General features: G+C 45.0%; 1 protein-coding gene across 1 annotated transcript; it reads right to left on the reverse strand.

The window, feature by feature from the left end:
* LOC311238742 (protein APCDD1-like) lies at window positions 1-27,765 on the reverse strand. The gene is made up of 5 exons (XM_084326914.1): window positions 27,309-27,765; window positions 16,817-17,003; window positions 13,108-13,639; window positions 3,535-3,856; window positions 1-2,624 (listed from the first exon to the last, which is right to left on the reverse strand). The coding sequence occupies exons 1-5, from the start codon at window positions 27,349-27,351 to the stop codon at window positions 2,164-2,166; spliced, it is 1,545 nt and encodes a 514-aa protein (XP_084183040.1). The 5' UTR covers window positions 27,352-27,765; the 3' UTR covers window positions 1-2,163.

A 27,765-nucleotide genomic window follows, 5' to 3' on the forward strand; every position in this document is an offset into this window, starting at 1 on the left:
GTATTGCCCCCCCCCCACCCCAAAAGAAATCTTGATTAATGGATTTATCACAAAAAAATAATAATGTGTGGGTCCAAAATGAATGTTGTTTACATGTTACGTGTCCCTACTTCTCATTCCCCCACGTGGGGGAATAAATTACATGCTGGTGTTCTACACTGACACTTACTGTAGACTCCTGTATATTTTATACTAGAATGTTTATACATAACATACGAAATGTGAATCCCGCACCGTACTTTATTATTATTATCTTATTCTTAGGCTTATTTGACTCTTTATTCATAGGCAATTTTTTTGTTATTCTTATTCGTGACTTTGTTCTGTCTACCTAAATGTTTACTGTGAGCGAGTTGTAGTAAACAAGACGAAAGTCTTTCTCTGGTCTGCATCCCCTTAATAATTGTATGTATTGAGCTGTACTGTACTGTACCCATTCTGCAATCTGTTAATAAAGTTTTCAATCAATCAATCAATCAAGTGCCAAATTTCCCTCAGGATGATTTCTATTCTATTCTCTAGTGCGACATCTAGTGGATGAATGTTATCTATACAGCACCTTTAACACTTTGTATCAGACATGGGTACAACACATGCTACCCTCAATGCAAAAGAACATACAATGATTGAACATAACTTGTGAACAATTGACACACAACATATCGATGAAGAACATTATCAAATCTTTAATCTTTATACATGTATCCAGTTAAAAGACATGTGTCTGGGAGTAAAGTACAACGTCTTCAGAATGTGCTCAGCGAGCAGGATTGTGCTCCATATAGGGAGGTGTAGTGGTTACGTCATTGCTGTTTCCCGCGCGGGCCACCCCCTCTTGAAGTAGCAATGTATTTCCAATGGACCCGTTTCTAAATGGTCTCGTTTAAAACAAATAAAGCACGAACATTGGCATGGTGTGCCTTTCTGTGTGTATTCATCCACAATCTATAGCTCAACATGAATAAATTCGCAATTCATCGTAAAAGTAGCTAAATAACATTTATGTTTTCGTTCACTGAGGAACTACACTCACTTTGGCGCTGCTGACTGACGTCACCACAGCGGACTCCTGGCTGTATTAGGCGACAGCACTGAACAACGTGCATTCTACTGGTAAGTGTAGTTATTTTTTAATGTTAAAAAAGTACAAATTAAAAACCTTATAACTAACTTTATTTCAACCAAAAATGCTTAAACAATAATGTTAGTGATAGAAGGGAACACATTTTGTGCAAAAATGGAAAGCTTGCCAATGTTCATGAGGCAGAATTATTACAATAGCCGATAATACATTTTCCAAATGATAAATCCCTATACGGGTGGACCGCACGGGACACTAAAGTGATGTCAGACTACACCTCCCTATTGTCAGTGAAGTTATACTAGTTGGACGATTCCATAGTAGAAACGCATGCGGTCGTCACATCACATCGGTGATATAAAGCCTCTGTGAAGCCGACCGAGGCCTACGACGTCTCCTGCATCCAGAATGGACACCGTCGTGTTTGTCCGTGGGACTGATTGAAGAAGGCTGACAGAAGTGCTACCGACAGACACATCGAATCGAGGCAAAGCTATATTACAGAAATGACATCCTTGAAAGCAAACTGTATTTCCCTTTTTAAACCCTGGCTCCTGATGTCCCTGAAGCATATCTTCTGATGTCCCTGAAGCATATCTTCTGATGTCCCTCAAGCGTATCTCGTGAGATAATAGGGAGCTCGTTGTCATAACCCATTGCAACTTTGCAAGAGAATAACATTTCAATGCATCACATCAACTTGCGGTATCAAGGAATAGCTCAATATTGTGTAAATATGTCGTATAAAACATATTCTCGTGTCTGATGTGGTGGATACAGAGACATCTCAGACCTTTGGATCCGCTCTACTAAAGTGCAGTTATTGTGGTGCAGCAGTGTCAAGTCTTTGGTAAAAAAAAAAACGGGGGAAGGAGTTCAAGGAAACACACATCAGCGAGACCGTTTTCCACTTCCTCTCATTCTTATTGACCCCTCCACGTTTCCATGGCATCAGAAAGGAGGAAAAGGGGGGTGCGTGAAGTGCGTCGTGTTAACAAGCTGTCAGAGTTTCTCTTGTAATCCACGCTCTCATCATCGCCAAGTCTTTATGTACAAAGAGGCCGCAGACGTGTCTCGCCTCTCTAGCTGTGGAACCAGAGGAACAGAGGTGTGACCAGCAAGGCGAGGACCAGCGGCGCGTCCCTCCGGCCGCCTCTGTGCCGCCCGCAGCCGTTGCTGAGCCGCTGGGGCTCGTCCACGTCGTTCCCCAGGCCGCCGTCGGAGCGCTGGCTGCTCGCCGAGCACTGGACCAGGGGCATCTGGTAGGAGGTGGCCCGCTTCTCCGGCCGGTTGGGACTGGAGCCGTCGCTGGGCCGCTGGCCGTTGTAGAGCAGGTAGCGGCCGTGGGCGTCCTGCTCCATGCGGAAGAGCTCGTACTCGGTATGGGGCAGCCGGATGCCCAGCGCCACACAGCCGTCGGTCAGGGTGACGTCCTGCTCCACGCCCACCTCCCAGGAGCCCTGCGCCCCGCACTCGTTCCCGTTGAAGACGTTGAGCAGGGAGGTGGTGGCCAGATCCATGGGCCTCACCCTCATGTGGTTCACTAGAGGTGCGGGGGGGGGGGGGGGGGGGGGGGGGGTTAGCTGTGCTGCTTCCTTTCAAGTCATCAGTTTCAAAGGATCTATTCATTCACCCGTTTAGACATTCGTAGTCGTCTAATATTCATAGGACGTTGTCAACAAATCTGGGACATTGTGTTTCCCACATGCAATCAGGCAGAAAGACCTCTCCAGGGTCTCTGCAGGTTTCAATAAATTACATTTAAGACTTTTTTTACGTCTACTAAAAACACATAGTGACACTGAAATGGTGGCTGCACTTGCGTGCCAATTAAAATTCTTGCAGGTTCCGTTACGTGCCATACGTTCCATACAAGCCAGACACACCAAGCTCCCGGTAAGCCCAGCAAAAAACAAAGACTCAAATACAAAAACATTTCATATATTTAATATTATTTAATCTCCCGACAGCCGGGCTGCCCCCCCAAAAATGGGGACATTGTGTTTCCTACATGCAATCAGGCAGAGATACCTCTTTAGATCTAGTGCTGACCAGAGATGTGCTTATCATATTTCAGGAAATAACCCATTCCGTGTGGAGAAAAAAAAGCATAAAAAAGTCAAATCAACTAACAAAATATAGGTTGACTAAGACCAAATTGGCTGCCCCGTTACGACAAACGTGAGTCGTGTAAATCAGGACTTTGATTTTAATACATAGGAGGACTGTTACCAAATTACTATTATTTTTATATTCAGAGTTCATTATATTGTTTACACTGTTTATCTTTCTCGTATTTTTATATTCATATCTAATTCTATTGCCTATATTTATGTCGTTCTACTATTACCCTGCCCATACCTGTACCTCCCCTCCCCCTCCCTCATGCTCTGACACCTGAATTTCCCCCAAGGGGGATCAATAAAGGAATACCTTATCTTATCTTATCATACCTTTGAAGACGAACTCCGTTCCGCCCATGACGCGGGTGGAGTGCAGGCCCCGGCTGTATCGTCCGCGGGCGTAGATGCTGAAGGTGGGGTGCTTGCAGATGGGGTCGGAGTAGTGGTAGTAGTGGCCCTCCCAGGTGTGGTTGTTGTCGTGGAAGATGAAGTGGCGCGTGAGGAAGAGGACCTCGGGCCGGACCTCGCAGCGCTGGCTGACCCACTGGCCGTACAGACCCACCGTCGGGTCGGCCCGCGGGGGCAGGATGGGCGGGTGGAACTCGTCGGACCGGAAGATGATCCGACAGGCGATGCAGCCGTGATCGTGGTTCTAAGACGTGAGAAGAGACAGGAAAGGGTTCATGACGTGAAGAGCAATAGTTATGGCAACAACAAGTGTCAAATCTAGTCACTAACACGGGTGCCCCCCCTCAGGTCTGCATGCCGTCTCCCCTTAAAGGAACACGCCAACATTATGGGAAATGCGCTAACTGTCTTCTCCAGACTCAGACATGAAGATAAGATACCAATTTCCTCTCTGTGTGTTCAGTAGAAAGCTATCCGGCTGCAAGCTAACCTAGGATAGCACACATGAATGGAAGTAGATGCGGACCACCTCTCTGCTGAACAAAGGCTCCTGTTTGAACATATAAACAATGAGGCCCAAAGAGACATTTATAATATATGCAACTAAGTGCAATCTTCAAGTGAAACTTTGCCAGCCCTATACAATAGTGAATGTCCCTAACTGACTCCCCACTGTTGAAACACGGATGCGTGAACGTCCTGGCCAGCTTCACTCGGCTACTCTAGTCATTTTCCCCTAGTCTATATGTTGTTTTCCCTAGTCTATATGTTGTTTCCCCTAGTCTATATGTTGTTTTCCCTAGTCTATATGTTGTTTCCCCTAGTCTATGTGTTGTTTTCCCTAGTCTATGTGTTGTTTTCCCTAGTCTATATGTTGTTTTCCCTAGTCTATATGTTGTTTTCCCTAGTCTATGTGTTGTTTTCCCTAGTCTATATGTTGTTTTCCCTAGTCTATATGTTGTTTTCCCTAGTCTATGTGTTGTTTTCCCTAGTCTATATGTTGTTTTCCCTAGTCTATGTGTTGTTTTCCCTAGTCTATGTGTTGTTTTCCCTAGTCTATGTGTTGTTTTCCCTAGTCTATGTGTTGTTTTCCCTAGTCCATATGTTGCTTTCCCTAGTCTATGTGTTGTTTATGTCAGTGTGCTTTACATTATGTACCATGTGAGTTGTCCTGTTAGACTGTTGTATGTGAGCACAGAATTCTGATGTATACCAACGTCGGTGAATAAAGCAATTCAGATTCAGATAATTTAAAATCAGTAAAGGCAAACATTAGCCACATTACCAAATATAACTGAGAGGGCATACATACCCTCATCTCGCACCTTGTTGCCCATATGCGCATGTCCAGAGTTAATTATATTTGACTTTTTATTCTATTTTCACTTCTCCACTGTACTATAATTCTGTGACCTGTACCTGTATGTCTTCTCCTACTTGTACCTCCCCCCTCCCCCATGCTGCTATGATGCCTGAATTTCCCCAAGGGGATCAATAAAGGATTATATTATTTTACAGTAAAAGACTTTTGAACTCTTGAGAGGTAAAAGAAGGGTTTTCTTCAGAGGAAGAGAGAGTGGCGGAAACCCAGACGAGGTTCCAGAATGTCCTGAGTCTGATCACATAATACGCTGGAAAGGGCATCTTGACAGAGAGGGGAGAAGCCATGAGGACAGCAGCACACGGCAGCAGCAGCGTGGCCATCAGCCTGTTTACACACAGAGAGAGCAGCAGCCCTGGGACTCACTTTCATTTGCTCCCACATTCATAATAAAAAGGTATCGTCAACACAGAAACGGCCGTTAATCACTTTCATTGGCTCTCCCCGGAGCAGCATGTGAAGACGGTCTCGTCAAGACAGCTGTAGGTCTCTAACGCGTGAAGACGGTCTCGTCAAGACAGCTGTAGGTCTCTAACGCGTGAAGACGGTCTCGTCAGACAGCTGTAGGTCTCTAACACGTGAAGACGGTCTCGTCAGACAGCTGTAGGTCTCTAACACGTGAAGACGGTCTCGTCTCGTCAGCTAGACGTCTCTGTGAAGACGGTCTCGACAGACAGCTGGAGGTCTCTAACACGTGAAGACGGTCTCGTCTCGTCAGCTGTAGGTCTCTAACACGTGAAGACGGTCTCGTCAGACAGCTGGACGTCTCTGTGAAGACGGTCTTGACAGATAGCTGGAGGTCTCTAACACGTGAAGACAGTCTCGTCAGACAGCTGTAGGTCTCTAACATGTGAAGACAGTCTCGTCAGACAGCTGGAGGTCTCTAACACGTGAAGACGGTCTCGTCAGACAGCTGTAGGTCTCTAACACGTGAAGACGGTCTCGTCAGACAGCTGGAGGTCTCTAACATGTGAAGACGGTCTCGTCAGACAGCTGTAGGTCTCTAACATGTGAAGACGGTCTCGTCAGACAGCTGTAGGTCTCTAACACGTGAAGACGGTCTCGTCAGACAGCTGTAGGTCTCTAACACGTGAAGACGGTCTCGTCAGACAGCTGTAGGTCTCTAACACGTGAAGACGGTCTCGTCAGACAGCTGTAGGTCTCTAACATGTGAAGACGGTCTCGTCAGACAGCTGTAGGTCTCTAACACGTGAAGACGGTCTCGTCAGACAGCTGTAGGTCTCTAACACGTGAAGACGGTCTCGTCAGACAGCTGTAGGTCTCTAACACGTGAAGACGGTCTCGTCAGACAGCTGTAGGTCTCTAACACGTGAAGACGGTCTCGTCAGACAGCTGTAGGTCTCTAACATGTGAAGACGGTCTCGACAGCTGGAGGTCTCTGTCCGGGGAGGCGACTCGGGCCTCATTCATATTCCCTCCAGGAACACCGGTCCCAAGGACGGAGCTCCGGGGAGCGGGGAAGGGATTTGTTATTGGCGGCCGGTCGCACGTTTTAAAACCCACTCTTTGCTTTTTCCCAGACACCATTATGCTTGCATGAGATTTAGGGGCAATAAAACATAAAGCTGAATCATAAAAGGAAGAGGAAAAATGAAATGTCTCTCGGCAGAAATCACTCCAGCGTGGATCCATAGTGACCTTGGTGTGAGGGGTTGAGTGAGTGAGTGAGTGAGTGAGTGAGTGTGTGCACATGTGCATGGCTGCGTGCATACTGTACATGAGCACATGTGACTGTATGTGTGTGCACATGTGACTGTATACAGTCAGTATGTGAGAGGGATATTATATGTAGAGAGAAAAGAGGGGGGGTTGGCGGGCGTTGCATGTGTGACTGTATACAGTCAGTATGTGAGAGGGATATTATATGTAGAGAGAAAAGAGGGGGGGTTGCGGGGCGGTTGCATGTGTGGAAAAGATGTTCCAACCAAAGAGCCCATAAAACATAGACATGCCGACTGTCCTAAAAAAAAAAACAGGCTTCATTCCTAGACACCTCACTGGTCCTCTGTGGATTCCCCCCCTCAACTCATGGTATCGGCACTTTGATTGACAAGGTCAATACATTATTATATATTACTGTAGACTCACAGTCAGCCTGATGCATGAACACAGAAGCCTTCATAACAAGAATCAATATTAAAGGAGCACTTCACAAAAAAAAAGAACAATTGCAGATTTATTTTACACATAATCTCACTCATTAAATTTGTTTAACAGTTATTGAGAGTAAATTAGTTTCAATATGGCCACCAGTGATGTCATATCGGGGATGTTGAATCATTGTGTTAATTACAGCACCATGAAATGGTCTAGAGATGATCATCATTTAATTGAGCTGTAGTTAAACACAACACAAGGATTCAGTGTCCCCGATGACATCACCAGTGGCCATAATCTAACTCATTTACTCTCAATAACTGTAAAACTAAATGAATGTGTGCAAGATTTTAGAGTTTAGAGTTTTTGGATGTGTGTGAGATTATGTGCAAAATTGTCTCGCATAGCCATACCTCTCTCCACACTATGTTAGCGCTGTGGTAGGGCTTGAGAGGTCTGGCTGAGCCTATTATCATTCCGCTATAGGGGGATAAAACATCCCGGGTGTTCTTTTTAACCAATCACAATCATCCTGGGCGGTGCTAAGCCCTTGCAAAATAGTGTCACAGATAGCGGATGGTTGTCATAGTTGTTATTCTCACTAACTGATGTAGTTGTTGTTATTCTCACTAACTGATGTAGTTGTTATTCTCACTAACTGATGTAGTTGTTGTTATTCTCACTAACTGATGTAGTTGTTATTCTCACTAACTGATGTAGTTGTTATTCTCACTAACTGATGTAGTTGTTGTTATTCTCACTAACTGATGTAGTTGTTATTCTCACTAACTGATGTAGTTGTTATTCTCACTAACTGATGTTGTTGTTATTCTCACTAACTGGTGTAGTTGTTATTCTCACTAACTGATGTAGTTGTTGTTATTCTCACTAACTGATGTAGTTGTTATTCTCACTAACTGGTGTAGTTGTTATTCTCACTAACTGATGTAGTTGTTATTCTCACTAACTGATGTGGTTGTTGTTATTCTCACTAACTGATGTAGTTGTTATTCTCACTAACTGATGTAGTTGTTATTCTCACTAACTGGTGTAGTTGTTATTCTCACTAACTGTTGTAGTGATGTAGTTGTTATTCTCACTAACTGATGTAGTTGTTATTCTCACTAACTGATGTAGTTGTTATTCTCACTAACTGATGTAGTTGTTATTCTCACTAACTGGTGTAGTTGTTATTCTCACTAACTGGTGTAGTTGTTATTCTCACTAACTGGTGTAGTTGTTATTCTCACTAACTGATGTAGTTGTTATTCTCACTAACTGATGTAGTTGTTATTCTCACTAACTGGTGTAGTTGTTATTCTCACTAACTGATGTAGTTGTTATTCTCTCTAACTGTTGAATGAATGAATGAATGAATGAATGAAAACTTTATTTAACAGATTGCAGAATGGGTACAATACAGTACGGCTCAATACATACAATTGTTAAGGGGATGCAGACCTGAGAAAGACGTTTGTCTTGTTTCCATCAGGGTCCCCCATTTTCAATTCATATAGACATTTATGACATACACAACATACATGACATTTATGGCATAGGGACATATAGGTATTTAGTACTGATACATTTGTGACATAAACGGTATTCAAATATACAGTACTGTTACCCCTAGATCCTGACAGAGTATATACATATGATGGGGAGGGGACTGTACATTTGGAGGGGGTGGGTGGGTGGGAGAGAAATATACATACGGTGGGGAGGGAATATATACATGCGTGGGGAGGAGACTGTCTATTAGGAGGTGGTGGGGGTTTTGGGCATTTACGGTGGCCAGTTTCGAATTGCAGCCTCCCGTAGGTGCTCTTTAAGAGCGGGTTTGAATGTGGGCAGGGATTCACATTCCTTTACAGCTTTGGGTAGGGCATTCCACATTGTTGTGGCATAATTGCGAAACGTGTTTAGTCCCTTGTTTGAGCCGAATCTGGGTTTAACATGATTTGTTGAGCTTCCTCTGGTGTAGTGGTGTTGTAGTTGTTATTCTCATTAACTGGTGTAGTTGTTATTCTCACTAACTGATGTAGTTGTTATTCTCACTAACTGATGTAGTTGTTATTCTCACTAACTGATGTAGTTGTTATTCTCACTAACTGATGTCGTAGTTAACCAGGGACAGGAAATGGAGAAAACAGAAGTTACATTTTTTTTTTAAACTAAGTTCATGTGTTGCTCTTGCATCACTACTGATCCGCCCAACAACCACAAATGAACAGGCTGGCACCGCTGGATGCTGTGGATTGTGACCAGGCCCGGGCACACCACTAAACATTAATGGATCGGAGCCTGAAAAAAGAACCCATTACAACAACCTCAATAGACAGCCTTGCTGATTGCATTCTGCGCAAAAAAGGACTGAGACCTTTTCTATTGCCATTTCCCCTTAACCCATTCTCCGCTAATCACGTGTTAAGGCGGGTTTCTCCGCCATGCGTTGTCTGCCAATCACGCCGCAAGGCGTGTTTGAGATCAATATTTCATATTTTCGTCATGGTATTCATATTTCACCCACGGAGTCTTGGCTGATGCTGTCTGAGCCATCACAACTCTGCAACGCTTCAATACCGCCACCTGGTGGCCGATCGGCGAGTTGCCAAACCGGAAGTGCCCGTTGGAGCTCGGTCCGTCCCCTAATTTCGTCCGGCCACTCGTTTATCGTCCCGGGGCTCAATACAGACACTGTGGATATGGATCTTTGCCATAACTCAATAATCAACATGATTTGGACGTGTATTAGTAATATACAAACTGGAAATGGATCGCATCGATCAACATCACATAATTGGGATCTGTTTGCTCCACTCTCATCGCCCAACGCTACGAGGAGACTGACGTGAGTTTCGGCGTTTTTCTTTATCATTTTCAATAAAAACTGCTCTGATCAATATATCACCCATACTACATAAATCATTTAACGTCGGTCATTGAATTATAAACGACCCCCCCCCCTCCGTTCACCCGCAGATGATCAGTCATGACGTTTAGGACCATGTACAGTTGAAATGTTTAATATAGCATGGATCGGTATCAAACTGCATTTGATAATCTAATATATGCATTTATGTCTATATCTCACGTTCTATGAAATACTGCAGAAAACGATAAAAACATATTTATACAGGGCGCCCCTGTGGCGCGTACCATAGTGCCACGCGCACCTACGCGGCCGACCCGGGTTCGATCCCAGCACCCAACGTTATTTGTCGCATGTCTTCCCCACCTCTCCTCCCGTTCGCCCTCTCCTCTGTCGGTCCTGCGTCACCATGAAAAAGCTGTAAAAATGCTAAAATATAAAAAAATAAAATAAAAACATATTTATACTCTCGACGGTATTTTAGTATGAATGTGTGAATGAAAAAGTAAAACGTTCCTACATCCTGAACGATAGATAATTGATGTTGAATGGGCCATAGTAATGTCAATTTAGCAATACAATTTAAAAAGTTATAGGCTAGCCCTGCAAAGAAGGTGAACATCTCCATAGACAAATAGCGCTGGCAGAGGATGGTTTAGGATGATCAAAGTGGTGGCAGAGAATGGGTTAATGCTGTTGTATAATTGAAAATCAAACCTTTTTATAAACAGTTTTTACAAATTAATTTGATGATTAGTTTGTCCCACTGTTGACATAAAGACATAAACGTGTACATTTTGTTTCTTAAGTAACACACTTTGGTAAAGAAGTGTCACAATGCAGATGTGATTCAGTTACAAATCAATCCTAAGCTTGCTGGAACGCTCCTATTATGACTGATACACAAATTGCAAATTCAGATGTATTTTTACTGTATGTAAAATGTCATGTACTGTAATGTTAAAAAAACAGCCGCAGGCCCAGGTCAAGTCGAGTCCAGGGGGAAACGGAGGGAGCGAGAGCGTTCAGAACTCTTGATGCGGCTCCAGGCATGAAATCAGACCTGGTCTGCCCTCTGCGGAATAATTCATAAGGCCTCATGATTCCAGATCCTAGGCTAGGAGCACCACATGCTTATCGCTGCCAGAGATAGGCCAGGTTTCACACTGCGCCTCTCCGGCCAGAGGGGCTTAGGGGGTGCAGCTCTGGTCATTATTGCACAGCAGGGGAGCTTGTCTGATCAGGGCTCCCCGACCCCGCACTCTGTTTGCGATACCGCGATACCCAGCTTCCCCGTCATCCACCCACCGTACAAATGGCTGTTTATGTGAGGATTGGTCCGATTCCGCACGCTTCAAGGTACCAATTACCTTCGCGCACCTGAAGTGAGTTCTAATCAGCTCGGTGGAGCCCTTATATACTTGTTCCTAACGTTCTGTGTCGGGTCGTTTTGGATTACCACTGGCTGCTGCTTGTTTCCTCCCGTGTTGTACCTCGTCTGTTTTTCTCCAGGACGTCTATGGAAGTCGCCGCTGTTGCTTTTCTCTGCCATCCGTTGGATCTCTGCCTCATAGACCGCTTTGCGCAATTGCGCCTTGGTGAGTTTTGGAACGTACTTTTTTTGGATACTCTGTTTTTCTCGCATTTTCCTGGACTTGGGACCTTTCTGTTTTTTGTGTGTTTGGGTAACACTGAAGAGGAGCCGCTTGTTGTTGTTACTGACTCAGATAAACAATTCTGGACTGCATTGTATTCCGTTCGCTCGTCTTGTTGACATTATCTCTCTCTCTGTTTTCCAGAGTGGATCGTCAAGTAGCTGCAGAGCCGCAGAGTCAGAGGCGCAACGCCACAGTGCCGTCTCTGCTCTGAAGACGAGCTGCAGAGCCGCAGACAACTCTGCCAAGAACATTTTCTCCCCTTGTGCTTTTTTGTTGTTTTCGCTCATTTCTGTTTTGTAAATAAATACGCCCTGGTTTTTGGCTAACTCTGAACTACCTGTCTGTGCCGTGCTGTTGGGGTTGTTTACAAACCATAACAGTTTATTTAGACAGACGGAATTAAAAGAGGGTTTTCGGTGTAATCTCTCCGTAAAGGGTGATCACTGTAACATCACTCTTGGGTTTCGGCCCGTGGGGACGACGGCTGCTTAACAGTGTAAACAGAGAAATTACGTGCTGCGTGGATCGCGGACGAACGCTCTCTTTTTCAATATTAGATTTGGAAGATGGAGATCAGTTATGTACACAGAGAGTCACTCGTGTTTCCATCGGCGGAGGTGTTTGGTTTTTACAGAGTGAGACCGGCGCATGGTCCAGCCTCGAGTGTTTGGCGGCTGGACCGACATGTATCTGGTGGAGTGAGAGAGCTGGTGGTCTCGTACTGAAACTCCTGCTCCCATTACCTACAGAGCATCTTTTTATCAATGAATGGTGCATTTCATATAGCAATTTTATCCAAAGTGCTTTACAATTCTCACCCATTCACTCACACACCGATGGTGGAGGCGACCATGCAAGGTGCCAACCTGCTCATCGGGAGCGGTTAGGGGTTAAGTGTCTTGCTCAAGGACACTTCGATACGCTGCCCGGGAGGAGCGGGAATCGAACTGGGAACCTTCCGGCTACCAGACGACGCTCTACGTCCTGAGCCACTGTTGCCCCCGTCATTGCAATTATACAGCGCTGTTCTAGACACTCAAATCGCTTTTTACAATGTAGGGTGGGAATTGCCTCCTTCACCACCACTGGTAGCACCCAACCTTGGGCTACGCAGGCTCAACGGCTGCCATACACTGGCACCAGGCACACGTCACGCTACACAATGGCTGAACGGCTCAGGAGACAGGGATTGATATCAGCCAATTAAGGGCGGAGGGATGATTAGGTGGCCTTGATGTCAGAGACCTGATTGGGAATTTGGCCAGGAAAGGCCCCCCAGGAACCGCCTACTCTTTGCGATAGGCGCCCCTGGGTTCTTTAACGTCTCATCCGAAGGACCATTATACCATCCCTAGATTATCTGGAGGCCAGAACGTGCCCTGAAATACTAGAATGGTCCCCCAACTACAGCTGTGCCATCGCCCCTCTCTCTTAGCTCTGCCCCAAGGCGTCCGGCAGCCACTGACCTTGGTGTTCTGCAGCGCGGCCTGGTAGCTGGAGGGCCGGTAGTACATCCTCTGGGCCGGCTCCGTGTGGATGTCCCCCAGGAACAGCTCCTCCACCAGGTGGTCCAGGTTGTGGTGGAGGTACTGCTTCTCCACCCGCAGCAGCTGCAGCTCGTGCATGGCGAAGTTGAGCTCCCGGGAGCAGTCGCAGCCGCCCTCCTCGCTCCAGAGGTCGTAGGCCACGTTCTGCTCCCAGGGGCCCTTGCCCTTCACGGCGCCGCGGCAGCTCAGGTTGAGCCTCTGGCTGAGCTCCTTGGCCACGGTGGCCGTGTGGCACACCACCTGCGTGCGGTGGAGCTGGTAGTCGGCCTCGGTGCCGCCGCGGATGATCCAGGAGGCCTGGCGCAGGCGGAGGCGGCCCCGCACCACCAGGGTGTAGGTGGGCGTGGTGCAGTGGTTGTCCCCGTAGGAGACCTGGTGCGCCTGGAAGGTGTTGTTGGGGAAGAAGCGGTAGGAGCGCGTCAGGAACTCCGGGCCGGGCCTCACCTCACAGCTGGAGGACAGAGGCGGTGGTGAGGTACAAGATACAAGATATGAGATAGAAGATATGAGATACAAGATATGAGATACAAGATATGAGATACAAGATACAAGATAGAAGATATGAGATACAAGATACAAGATAGAAGATATGAGATACAAGATACAAGATAGAAGATATGAGATAGAAGATATGAGATACAAGATATGAGATACAAGATACAAGATAGAAGATATGAGATACAAGGTACATGATACAATATATGAGATACAAGATACAAGATACAAGATATGAGATATGAGATACAAGATACAAGATAGAAGATATGAGATACAAGATATGAGATATGAGATACAAGATACAAGATAGAAGATATGAGATATGAGATACAAGATATGAGATACAAGATACAAGATACAAGATATGAGATATGAGATACAAGATATGAGATACAAGATACAAGATACAAGATATGAGATATGAGATACAAGATATGAGATAAAAGATACAAGATAGAAGATATGAGATATGAGATACAAGATATGAGATAGAAGATACAAGATAGAAGATATGAGATATGAGATACAAGATATGAGATAGAAGATACAAGATAGAAGATATGAGATACAAGATATGAGATAGAAGATACAAGATAGAAGATATGAGATATGAGATACAAGATATGAGATAGAAGATATGAGATATGAGATAGAAGATACAAGATAGAGGATACAAGATAGAAGATATGAGATATGAGATACAAGATATGAGATAGAAGATATGAGATAGAAGATACAAGATAGAAGATATGAGATATGAGATACAAGATATACGATATAAGATATCCACATCTGTCTGTAGTACATACCTGCACATAATCCTTTTTACATACCTGTAGATACTATATCTATATCAAGTTTCAAGTTCAAGTTTGGTTTTATTTGTTATACATTATAAGGTACATACATTACATTATAGTGAAATGCTTTGTTCTGTATGAGCCTCCTGAGATTGTGCTTCATACAAAATACCAAACACTATAACAATATACAAAACTAAAATGTACAAAATGCTAAAAACGAAATGCAAAATGCTAAAAGTAGGTAGATCTTTTTAGGAATACATAGATAATATGGTGTAATGTTTAAAAGAAAAAAAAAAAAAAAAAGAAAAGCTGTACATATCCCTTACCTACTCTTACTAGTTATACTTCTGACCAGTATGACTTACTACCATAGTGTCTTTATACCTGTATCATTGTATATATGTATACTACAACTCACATCTGATTATCACTACACTCATTAGTACTCATTTATATATTTTATAACCAGTTTAATCACCAGTACATTCTATATTACTATTGCACGTTACTGTTACATTTGCACTCTGGTTGGATGACAAACATATTTTCGTTGTACTGTACTTGTGCTGAATAATACAATACATTTGAATCTAATCGAATCTGATAACGGTTTCCACCAGGCTGGGAAGTTAGCAGGGGCTCGGGACAGAATTGCCACCGACAGCCCCTGAAATGGGTGCAGAATGTGAAATCTGATATCTGAAATAGGATAGAAAATGGAAAGTCACAACGTCAGTCCCTCCGCATATTTTTACAGCCTACTACAGTGTTCTATTGCTTATATCAATGTGAGTGATTGTCTCTGAGGACTAAGACATGTTTTCCTTAGAATCCTTAGAACAATAGAACAATAGTGCACCAGGCTTTGGGCTTTTGGAACGTGTTCCCTCTAGACCTTGGTAGTCAGGGGGAATAAATAAACATGCTAGGCAACACACATCATGAACTATTTAAAGGTTTCTTTTGTCCAAAAAGGTAGTTTTGCCATAGGCAGGCCACGAGGGTCAAATCAGTGGCCCTCAAGGTCAAGGTCAGTGGCCCTCCTGCTTGTCTTGGGTTGATTAGCAAATGGAAGGAGGGATCCCAGAATGTTGCATCTTTATTTTCTTTATTTGTATGTGAATGTAAATTCTATATAAAAAAGGTACTTGTTTATTTATTTTATTATTTTGCATTATTTGTACACATAAAACGTGTAAAAACATATAATTCTATGGTACAAATCGAATAACAATTATATATCCACATTTTACATCATGTTACAATACTAACACATTTTAACACATGTATACTACGGTCATAGACTCTCTTTGTGATTGTAACATTACTAGAGCTGCGGCATGGTGGTGTAGTGGTTAACACCTCACAGCTAGAAGGTCCAGGGTTCGATTCCTGCTTGGGGACCAGGTTTCCATGATGCCAGTTACCCAGGTGGGGTATCTCCCAGGCCTTTCTGTGTGGAGTTTGCATGTTCTCCCAGTGCTCGCAAGGGTCCCCCCCCCCCCCCACCGATAAGAGAAACCCAATGGAAAAACATGCACAACAGATCGCTAACGCTGTCACGTCCCTGACGAAGACGGACAGGAGCACTTGGATTGGTCCCCGGGGCGCGGCCCCACGCCGACGCCCCTATCTGCTCCCGGCTGCCCTTGGGGGGAAGGACGACGGGATGGGTCAAGTGCAGAGACTCAATCGCATCGACGACCCAACTAATTGCATGTGTTCCTGTGTGTGTGCCGCCCATTGCATGTGTGTGTCTGCCTGCATGCCGAATAAAGACTTCTCCAAAGTCCAGTTATTATTATTAGCTAGCTACTAGCATGCTAGTGAAATAAACCCATTTGACTGTAGTTAGCAAAGCCAAGATACATACATAGCATGCTAGTCTCTAGCGTTACCACTTGGTTTCCGATGCTGTGTTGGATCAAATGGAAAATCACTGTAACATTGTCCAACTAACACATGCTACTACAGTCAAATGGGTCTATTTTATTAGTATGCTAGTGGCTAGCTAGATAGCTTGGCTTCAGTCGTGCTTCTAGTCCTGATCTGCTGATAATAACATTATAAGTTAAAACAGTTTGAGACCTGCAAGAGACGAGTAGTAAGACAACTCTGTAATATAGCCTTTATCTTTAAGTGTCAGTCTAGTATAATCACAAAGTCACTAAATCACTATGATTGACAATAGTGCGCATGTGTTAAAAGCATCTTCGGTCTTCGGCGGACTGCAAGGCATTCTGGGTATGTTCACGTAGTCTCTCCCAACTTGGAAGCCTGACAAGACGTCAAGGTTAGTTTACATCTATTCACCCGGTACCTACCTGGTAGACACCCAGTGGCCCTCTATGCTCGGGGGCATCTGCACGGTGATGCGGGCTCCGTTGTGGAGATGCTTCAGCATGTGCTGGCACTGGGAGTCCTTGGACGGTCGGCCGAAGCTCTTCTCCAGGGAGGAGAGGCGGTTGGACCTGGCATCGGAGTAGTGCAGAGAGGAACCCTCACCCCAGCCTGTGAGAACGAGACGATAACAAGACTTTACTTCTGCTGATACCCAGCCGTGGGACACTGTGGTTACATGGGAAAGTCATCAGACATTCCAACCTTCAAAGACTTTTATCAGTGTCCACGATAACAAGGCAGGAGTGAGAATTAGTTGGTCTTGTTTTTTAAATTTGGGGAGTATTTAACACAACATAGTCTTTTGAGGCGCATAAATATGCCGGATGCTGCTGATTGTTAGGATTTTAGTGTAAATGTAGGTACAAAACAAGTTAAGCTTCTCAGACATGCAAATCTTATGAGGAGAATACGATTTGTTTTGTCTTTCCGCATATCTCTCCTACTCACATTCACACAGCTCCCCCACACATATCTGCAATTCTTGAGAGGTCAGAGCGCAGAGCAGTACCCCGATTAGTTTGGGTGTTCAGTGCCTTGCTGAAGGGCACTTTGGCAGAGATGGTGGGGCACAAATAGATGTAATACCAGCCATCCTCCAGCTGCTACCTCACAACTAGGATACACCATGCTGTCGGTATCGGGGATCAAATCAGTGACTTTCCAGTTACCAGTCAGCCTCTCTGGGGAGGGGGGGGGGGCAGGGGGGGGGGGGGGGTGCGCTTCCCATGACAATTAAGGACACAGTCATGTAAATTCCAGGAGAAATCAACTGAGCTGTATTGCTCTTTAAACAAGCGTGCTTTTTAGACTCTACTTTTATTTATTTTTATATCCTGATAGAAGATGATGAAACTATCGTTCTAGCAAAAGAAATGTAATAAAATGCTAAGTTAATTAAAGTGAGGTCAGGTATGCAGTTCTGTCAGGTCATGTATAGAGCTGTGACTTCATCCCACCTGCACGGTTTATTTAAAGACCTCCCCGTTCCTCTCTCTGTACACTGATGTTGTGTCACTGCTTTGCTGCTGTTACCTCCACACCACCATCACCACATCCACCACCAGCTCCATCACCACCACCATAACCTCCACCACCACCACAACCTCCATCACCTCCACCATCACCACCTCCACCATCACCACCTCCACACCACCTCCATCACCACCTCCACCACCACCACCTCCACCAGCACCTCCATCACCACCACCACCACAACCTCCATCACCTCCACCTCCACCATCACCACCTCCACACCACCTCCATCACCACCTCCACCTCCACCACCTCCACACCACCTCCATCACCACCACCACCTCCATCACCACCTCCACCAGCACCTCCATCACCTCCACCACCACCACCACCTCCTTCGGTTCTGCTGTGTATTGTTTTGTATACAACCACCCTGAGGGTATTGCATCTGTAAACTCTGTCCTAATGGGGGCTTGGTTCTCAGTGCTCCCTGCTCTTCAGGTTAGTTTGCCGTTATGTCTCATCTTTCCTGTAGCCGTCATACTGTAACCTCTCTTGCAGCAGGGAGCGCCCCCTAGGGGCAGTGGAACCATAACGCCAACTGTATCACCGCTGCCGTTTATTCCTCTCTTTACACGAAACGGTTAAACTAATGATGTGAAAGTTCACTGGGACTGTTGTGGTCTGAAGCTCCATTCCGCTAGAGACCTCTTTGAAGTCGTTAGAGGGATTTGATTTAGTCGATTTAACTCTCGTCATCGTCGTCGCCCAGGGATTACGGCATTACCAGTGACCTGTAACACCTGGCATGTATGGAGTTACTATGTTGTACTCGATTCACGTGACAAAAGGAGCGGCTCACACAGATACAGAACTCTTAACTCTCACCAGGCCGTACTGGGAGTTCACACAATCCCACAAGGCAGCAGAAGAACACAGGCTGAACGGTGGGTTAACAAAAGGATGTAAACAACACAGCATATACAAATATTCAGTTGCCTTCCTGTCGAGGTTTGCCCTCACGTGCAGCACGTGATATTGCAATATCCTCCGCAATCAGGGAGCGGAGCTTACAGGGATAAAATATCGGAAATTAAAGTATTTTCAAAACCCTGAAGTGAGGAATATCGGCATCCAAAGAAAAGCCTTCAAAGGCCCACATTCCAAAGGGGATTTATTACATATAATACTGCAATATCATCAGAATCTACCTTGAAATATGAAGACTTTGGCCTTGAATGCCTTTCTATCAGACGCGACCCGCCTGGCAATATCAGTTCGCCTCTCGGATATTCCATTGCGGGGTTACCTGGGGGCTGCCTTTAATTTGACACTAATAACCCCGAAGGAGGGACAAAAACAAACCCCCAAAAAAAAAAAAAAACATCTGATTCGAAAAATAACCCAAAGCTCTAAGAGAACAAAGCTATAGATTCAGCTGTTTTAGCCCGACGAGACAATCCCCACACGGGCTGTCAAAGGCCTGTGTGTGTTGAAACCCTGGACAGCCAGCACACATGATCCCCCCCCCCCCCCCCCCCTCCCCGCTCAGCTGCTGTCATTAGTAACGCTGCACTGTTGGCTGAAGCCGTGCTAATATCAAAGACCAGGATTTTCAGTTAGCTGCATGTGTGAGAATCTCTGTGTGTGTGTGTGTGTGCATGTGTGTGTGTGCATGTGTGTGTGTGTGTGCATGTGTGTGTGTGTGTCTCTGTGTGTATGTTTAGCCTTTTCTTGCACCTGCAGCAAAGCCTGGACTAGAGGGGAAACCCTGAGTGACTGCCAACAGCTTGTTTTCACAATGAGAGCAGAAACCACCTGTGTGTGTGCGTGTTTGTGTGTGTGTGTGTGTGTGTGTGTGTGTGTGTGTGTGTGTAGGTGTAGGTGTGTGTGTGTGTGTGTGTGTGTATTAAAAAGGAAACCTGCAGAGGCGCGTTACGTAAACACACTTTCAGCCTCACCAGGGCTTTCGTCGGTCACCTACCAGCGCGGGTTTAATAGCAGGTGAATTTCAAGGTAGGTCTCCTCCACTCTCTCCCTCCCTCTCTCTCTCTCTCTCTCACACACACACACACACACACACACACACACACACACACACACACACACACACACACACACACACACACACACACACACACACACACACACACACACAGAGGCATGCGTGGCGTGTGCTGCATATACACCCATGGCACGTACGTGCACACACCCGCTCCACCCACACACATTTATTAGCACAGAGGGGGATTTTGTTCGGCGTTCTTGCAGCCAGCAATCAAGGTAGAAGAAAAATACAAGAAAAAAACACAAGAAAAACAGATTAACAGCATGACATGACCCAGTAGAGAATACCGGACGTGTCGTTTCACTGAGCATGTTGTAATGTTATAATGTATAACATAATGTATGGTGGTCTGTGTGTTTTTTTGTGTACAGTGTGTTTTTATGCCTTGATTGCAGACTACTTAGCAAATTGCTCCATGGGGATATTTATGACTTTAGTTTACACACATGCACACACACACACACATGAACGCAGCCCCCCCCCCACACACACACACACTCACTTCTTGTATTGCTCTACTTGTGAGGACTACTGACTACATTCATTCCCTAGGCCCTAACCTTCACCACTGCATGCATGCGCCAATCTGAACCAAACCCTAATATTATTAACCCTAACCTTGATTGAACTAATATCAACCTCAATTTAAACCCTAACCCTAAAATGGCCTATTTTTAAGTGAGGACCCAGTCAAAATGTCCTCACATCTTATGACTAGACCCCAAACTGATCCTCACAAGTAGAGTAATATAAGCAGCACCCCCCCCCCCCCCCCCCCCACACACACACACACAAAACACTTCCATCAAGATTAACCATTCATGTGGAGTTATATAGGCTTTGGGACAGGATTTTCATTGCACAGGGAGATGAGAAGTGGCAGCCATTCAGAGTTGGGGCCAGCAGATATCCCTGTACTGTGGCCAAAACCTGGAGACCCTCTGAAGAATTAGCCACACTGGATTACATGAGAGAGCCGATACGTGCAATAAAACAACACTGGGATGTTATGAAAATAGCCTTCTGAGTCACAGAAGATAAGACGGTGTACAGTATTAATTTATACTGTCTCTCTCTCTCTCTCTCTCTCTCTCTCTACCTCTCCCTCGCTCTCTACCTCTCCCCCGCTCTCTCCCTCTCTACCTCTCTCTCCCTCGCTCTCTCTACCTCTCTCTACCTCTCTCCCTCGCTCTCTCTCTCTCCCTCTCTCGCTCCCTCACTCTCTCCCTCTCTCTCCCTCGCTCTCTCTCTCTCCCTCTCTCGCTCCCTCACTCTCTCCCTCGCTCTCTCGCTCTCTCCTCTCTCTCTCTCTCTCTCTCTCTCTCTCTCTCTCTCTCTCTCTCTCTCTCTCTCTCTCTCTCTCTCTCTCTCTCTCTCTCTCTCTCTCTCTCCCCCCGGCATTAACAGATGTTTCATGTTCAGGGAAATGGCTCTTTAGGATTTTATTTAAATGAGTGAAGAACTTTAATGCAATAAATTAGCTAAATTGTACATTACATTTGAGTTTTTCTCCTCACATATGACGATTGGACGGAATTATTCGGAATGAGATTTATTCACAAAAAAAACACAGAACTTTTTGTCATCCGATACCAACACACATCACATTCTTGTGATACACAGGGAGAGTAAACAACCTTACAAAGTGCACACAGTAGAAAGGTACAACTATTTAACTATTTGTGGATTCTATTGGATGCAGCAGGGGGTGCAGTGAGTCACTATCAGTGGAATCATGGCCTCGCCTAATAGTGACATTGTTAACACTGTGCACCATCATAGTATTGCTGTGTGTGTAACAGGGTGGGTGGCTGTGTGTGTAACAGGGTGGGTGGCTATGTGTGTAACAGGGTGGATGTGCTGTGTGTGTAACAGGGTGGGTGGCTTGGTGTGTAACAGGGTGGGTGGCTATGTGTGTAACAGGGTGGATGTGCTGTGTGTAACAGGGTGGGTGGCTTGATGTGTAACAGGGTGGGTGGTTATGTGTGTAACAGAATGGGTGGCTATGTGTGTAACAGGGTGGATGTGCTGTGTGTGTAACAGGGTGGGTGGCTATGTGTGTAACAGGGTGGATGTGCTGTGTGTGTAACATGGTGGGTGGCTATGTGTGTAACAGGGTGGATGTGCTGTGTGTGTAACAGGGTGGATGTGCTATGTGTGTAACAGGGTGGGTGGCTGTGTGTATAACAGGGTGGGTGTGCTGTGTGTGTAACAGAGTGGGTGGCTATGTGTGTAACAGGGTGGATGTGCTGTGTGTATAACAGGGTGGATGTGCTGTGTGTGTAACAGGGTGGGTGGCTGTGTGTAACAGGGTGGATGTGCTATGTGTGTAACAGGGTGGGTGGCTGTGTGTATAATAGGGTGGGTGTGCTGTGTGTGTAACAGAGTGGGTGGCTATGTGTGTAACAGGGTGGATGTGCTGTGTGTGTAACAGGGTGGATGTGCTATGTGTGTAACAGGGTGGGTGGCTGTGTGTATAACAGGGTGGGTGTGCTGTGTGTGTAACAGAGTGGGTGGCTATGTGTGTAACAGGTTGGATGTGCTGTGTGTGTAACAGGGTGGATGTGCTGTGTGTGTAACAGGGTGGGTGTGCTGTGTGTGTAACAGGGTGGGTGGCTGTGTGTGTAACAGGGTGGGTGGCTGTGTGTGTAACAGGGTGGGTGGCTGTGTGTGTAACAGGGTGGATGTGCTGTGTGTGTAACAGGGTGGGTGGCGGTGTGTGCAACAGGGTGGGTGGCTATGTGTGTAACAGGGTGGATGTGCTGTGTGTGTAACAGGGTGGATGTGCTGTGTGTGTAACAGGGTGGGTGGCTGTGTGTGCAACAGGGTGGGTGGCTATGTGTGTAACAGGGTGGATGTGCTGTGTGTGTAACAGGGTGGGTGGCTGTGTGTGCAACAGGGTGGGTGGCTTGGTGTAGCGGTGAGTGACCTCACACCACCACCACAAGCATTGCTAATTCGACTCCCGATCACACTTATTTTTGGGACTTTCACCAATATGAAACGCAAATATATTACTTGACAAAGATGTCGTCAAAGGATGATAAGTCACGTTACTCAAAAGAATCCTTCCCATTTCCCCCCACAAAATAACCGCTCAGTAGATATTTTCCATTTTCCGTGTGCATGTGCATGTGTGTGTGTCTGTGTGTGTGTGAGAGAGAGAGAGAGAGAGAGAGAGAGAGAGGGGGGGGGGGTTGGGAGTTGCTTTGGCTTGCTCCCTCATTATATAGCTTCAGCCACCAACGAGGCCAAGTAACGTACTCAAAGGCCTTCTGGTCCCTCTCCCTCCTCTCTCCCCTGAAACTGTTGCCCTCTATCTAAATCAAAGCGCCCACAAAACTCCCAAAGCTCTAAAACCGCTGAGAACATTTCCAGTTGGCTGCTACCCACCGGTGAGGTAACAGCCCTGGGACCCCTGACAAGCTGAGAACAGAGAGAACCAGAACTCTGCCACCAGTGTGTTGTAGCACCTCTCTCTCTCTCTCTCTCTCTCTCTCTCTCTCTCTCTCTCTCTCTCTCTCTGGGACAAAGGAGGAGAATCACTTTAATGTTTTTCTGTGCCCCTCAATGCACAGAAGAACCTCAAATAAACGTTTACTTTCTTTGAGTGTCTGTGTAAACCATTTTTAAATAATAACTTTATTACCGTCTTACTGCATGTCTTCACAGAAAACGGGATTGATGGACCAAATAAATGCTCTTTACATACAGAACAACCATGTACACTATCAAATATAATGCATAAGAAATAAGAATGCATAAGAACGTGACAAAAAACACACCTCTTCAAACAATATGTGGGAAAAAAAACGAATCCTCTAACCTTTTTACTATTACATACCTTACTACTACTATGCTACTATACTTATACTACCACCTATCTTGTTAATGTGTCTATACTACTATGCACTCAGAGTGTAACACTCAAGTTCGGCACTATTTGACAAACAATGCCACTGACCCTTAGCTGCCAGAGATGTACCCCTGCTGCTGACAATTTGTAAGCCACGCAGTTTAACCTCTTCCAAATCCTCCTGCACCTTTATCCTCTAACGGAATAAAACATTCCGTCAGTCCAGCTGGCTCCTGAGTGTGTGTTTACAGACCTCGGAGAACCTTGGAGAACCTCATGGGGTATCGGGTTGGGGCCTGACAGGTCTGCCTATTACATTCATATATTTTAAAAAGGTAAAACACAAGCACTCCCACGGCTCTGTGCGAGTAAAAACATTTTAAAACGTATTTTTCCTTTTCAACTCCGCTGTTTTGGTCTGCGTTCAAAATGTTCCTGAGGTTTTTCCCTCCGTAAATTTACAGCACACGCTAATCCGACCTGACAGTACATTTTTATTGCCGCTCGGAAAGGCTGCAATAACGAGCCACTTAATTGAACGTTAGATTCACTTAAACACACTTAAGGGTAAGTGGATTCCAAAATATCATTTTTTTTTGGTCTCAACTTGGTCCTTTGGAGGCTGCAGCCAGAGAGGCCGGCCGGCCCCCCCCCCCCCCCCCCGTGGCTGCCAGCAGATGGATCGGGTCAACTACAGTCCAGTAATCCGCTAGTCCTCCGACCGCCGCTCCATCCGGAGAGAGAGAGCGTTTTAAAGTGGCCCTTAACTCACGCTACTCTTTCATCTGCCCAGAACGCCCCAAGGCTACATTTTTATTGCCCCCCCCCCCCCCCCCCCCCCCCTTCCTCAAATGTACATCAATCTGACATAACGCAAACTCGCCGAAAGAATTTATATTTTTCTAGTATATAATACATCGGGCTAAGTTGAGAGCAGAAGAGATAACGAGAGGAAGAAGGACATCCTCTGAGTGAAGAACATACACACAAAAACACACACAGACACACACACGCGTGCACACACACGGTGGTAAACAGGTGCACTAAAAGGGAATGTGCACACATGTACGCTGACGACAGCTTGCTTAAGGTCGCTTAAACACTTCACCTAGACCTGCTGCAGTTGTAATCGCGGGGGAGGGGGGACATCATAAGAAGGTGATTTAGTTTAGTTTATTTGTCAGGGATGAGTATAGAGAGCAGTCTCAGAAGAAGCCGGAGGTCGTTTCCAACAGCGGCCCCTCGGTGCCGGGCAGTGGCGGTTCAAGGGACCGTTAAAACGACACGTTACAGATTAAAGTCGGCACCATGTAATAATCAAAAAACAAGAATAGCAAGCATCCATGACAACACACACAAACAAACGCACAAAGAGAGGATTAAATCAAACGAGACAAATCGCTTACAGCGTGAACTCCAAGTGCACAACTAATGACTGGTTGGTGTCATGATTACAGTCCTGGCCGAGGTTTAACCAGGACGTTTTAACGTTTTAAAATCCAGACGCCGCTTTGAACTGACAGGTAGGGAATTCCAGAGGGTCGTGCCTTTAATTTAGAAGGCAGTTTGTACAAAGGAAGTCTTTGCGTGTCTAATTCTAGAGCTTTTTTCTGGTGTACTTGGGGTGTCAGTGGCAGGATAGGGAGGTCTGGTTAAGAAGGTGTTGAAGATAGGTGAAGCTAGATAGGTGAAGCTAGATAGGTGGAGAGACATTGCAATGTAAGTGTGAGGTTGGAGTAACTCGTGAAATTGTCAAAACTGAGAAGATTATACTTCTTAGAATATTGCAATGGTGAAATCTCAGTGGTTTCTAGTCCATAACTTTGTTAGCTTGGTTAAGAAAATGGATGTTTTAATGGCGGTTTAATGGCGGAGGATGATGCCTGACACCAAGAACGTATGCAGTATGAGAGATGAGAGAAAATCACTGCAAATCAAATCAAAATCAAATCAAATTTATTTGTAAGGCCCAACAACACACGTTAATGTCCCCATGGGCCGTACACGTCTTCTTTAAACAAGTCAAGAAGAAACATAACAATAAGTCAAGAACAGAACAAGAACAACATAAGGTCCAACAAATTTAAAATAAATGCAAATAAATGAAAGAATGCAAGCACTCCCAGACATACCCCACGCGAAGGTAAGGAAAAACTCACTAAAACCTAACAATAGGGAAAAATGCTCCACAGGCAGTGTGGAGGAGAGACACCTTAGAAGGGCCATTCAAGGGGGGATCTCCCTTCTTGCATTTATGTTGTATGGGTCAGTAAGCTGTGTCTGATTTGCCTCAAGGTTTTGCTCTACCAGTTCTAACTAACTTATTTATGTTTGTCAAACTTTAGCAGAGTGTCCAAAACAACTCCCAGTTAGACTTAAAATCCCGTACTGTCTCTATAGGTCATTGTCTTTTATCCTCACGTTGAAACTTAAAGTGTCTGTGATTGGGAGCTTTCTGGTTGGGAAGCACATGAGAGACAGTCTTTTTTGTATTCATTGTTAGATAGGAAGAGCCAGTGTGCCACCTTGCCCAAGAAATCTGTTAGTTTGGCTGCAGCAATAGGTGTTTTTGCCGCCAACAAATAAATTGTCAGCGTACACTTGTAGCCCAACTCCTATGCAACACTTAGAGATGCCATTGATATAAGCCTAACAACAAAGGTCCAAGAACTGATCCTTGCGATATGCCCATTTAACTTTCATGGCATTCAGATTTAGAATGACCAAAGTTGACCTGTTGACTGCTATTTCGTAAATAAGAACTAAACCATGTTTTTACTTGAAAATAAACATTTTACATTTTATTTTATTTGGACAGCGGGTGTCATGATTGATGGTGTCAAATGTTTTTTTTTTAATGTCTAGAAAGACTGCACCAACCACACCCTATCCAAAAAGCTTTTGATATTTTCAAGCAGATAGCAATTAGATAGTTCCATTAAATGCTTGGGTCTGAAACCAAATAGATTTGAGTGCAAGAGATTGTTATCCTTCAAGTATAGGCTATGTTGTTCATTATTATGCTATAACCTTTTCTAAGACTTGGAAGAAAATTGGAAGTATGGAACTCAGTGTGTAATTTGTAGCCAGGTTAGCTGCACCTGACTTGAAAATGGGGGGTAATCAGAGCTGTTCAGATCACGGAATCTTTCTGTAGCTATAGACACTTTGTGAGTCTGTTGTAGTATCGTTAGTTGAACTGGCTGAACATGTCAGGCAAGTTCATCCACACACAGTCAATAAAGAATAATTACAACAATTTGCAATCTCTGTAAGGTCTAATTGTGGTGTATTGCTTCTTCTGAGGTTTAGGATTGACCAAACTGTATATTATGTTTCCATATCCCCCATGGCGTTTTCAATCAACTTGGTCGACTACTGTGATTTTGCAGCACGCATTTCCTTGACAACCTTGTTTCATAAAGTCAGTGTTATTACTTTTTGATTTCAAGGACATTTTTAGGGCCATGAATTACCATTCAATAAAACAAGGTAAAGTGTTTAAAAAGTTGCTTACCCAGAAATGCAATGAGAAGTAGCTGTACCGACGGCCCCATCATCCTGCACACGTTAGCGTTTAGTGATGAGCTTCAACTCACAGACTAAAGTTGAGAATTCCTTTCCGCAGCGTCCTTGGAGATTCACCGAACAATCCCGACATTATATATCCAGAGTGCGGATGAATGACTTAAGATACCCGAACATCATAAGCAAAAGAACCTTGCTTAATTAAAAAACAAAGTTCAAATGAATTACTCGGCACCTTTAATAAAAATGTATACGAGATCACACCTGTTGAGCCGCGCAAGTGTGACGGGCTGGCATTCCAAGAACTCTCCGCGCGAAACAGCAGCGGTGCAGCGACGCAGTATGAAACACCGAGAGTCCTTTTGGCAAGGCAGCTTGTTGAGGGTGACTGTGCCTCAAGTCAATGAGATCTTTCAATATGGAAATCAGACGACTCGTCTACTGTT

Source organism: Notolepis coatsorum (genome assembly GCF_963971535.1).
Source record: "Notolepis coatsorum genome assembly, chromosome: 13".
Taxonomy (NCBI): Eukaryota; Metazoa; Chordata; class Actinopteri; order Aulopiformes; family Paralepididae; genus Notolepis; species Notolepis coatsorum.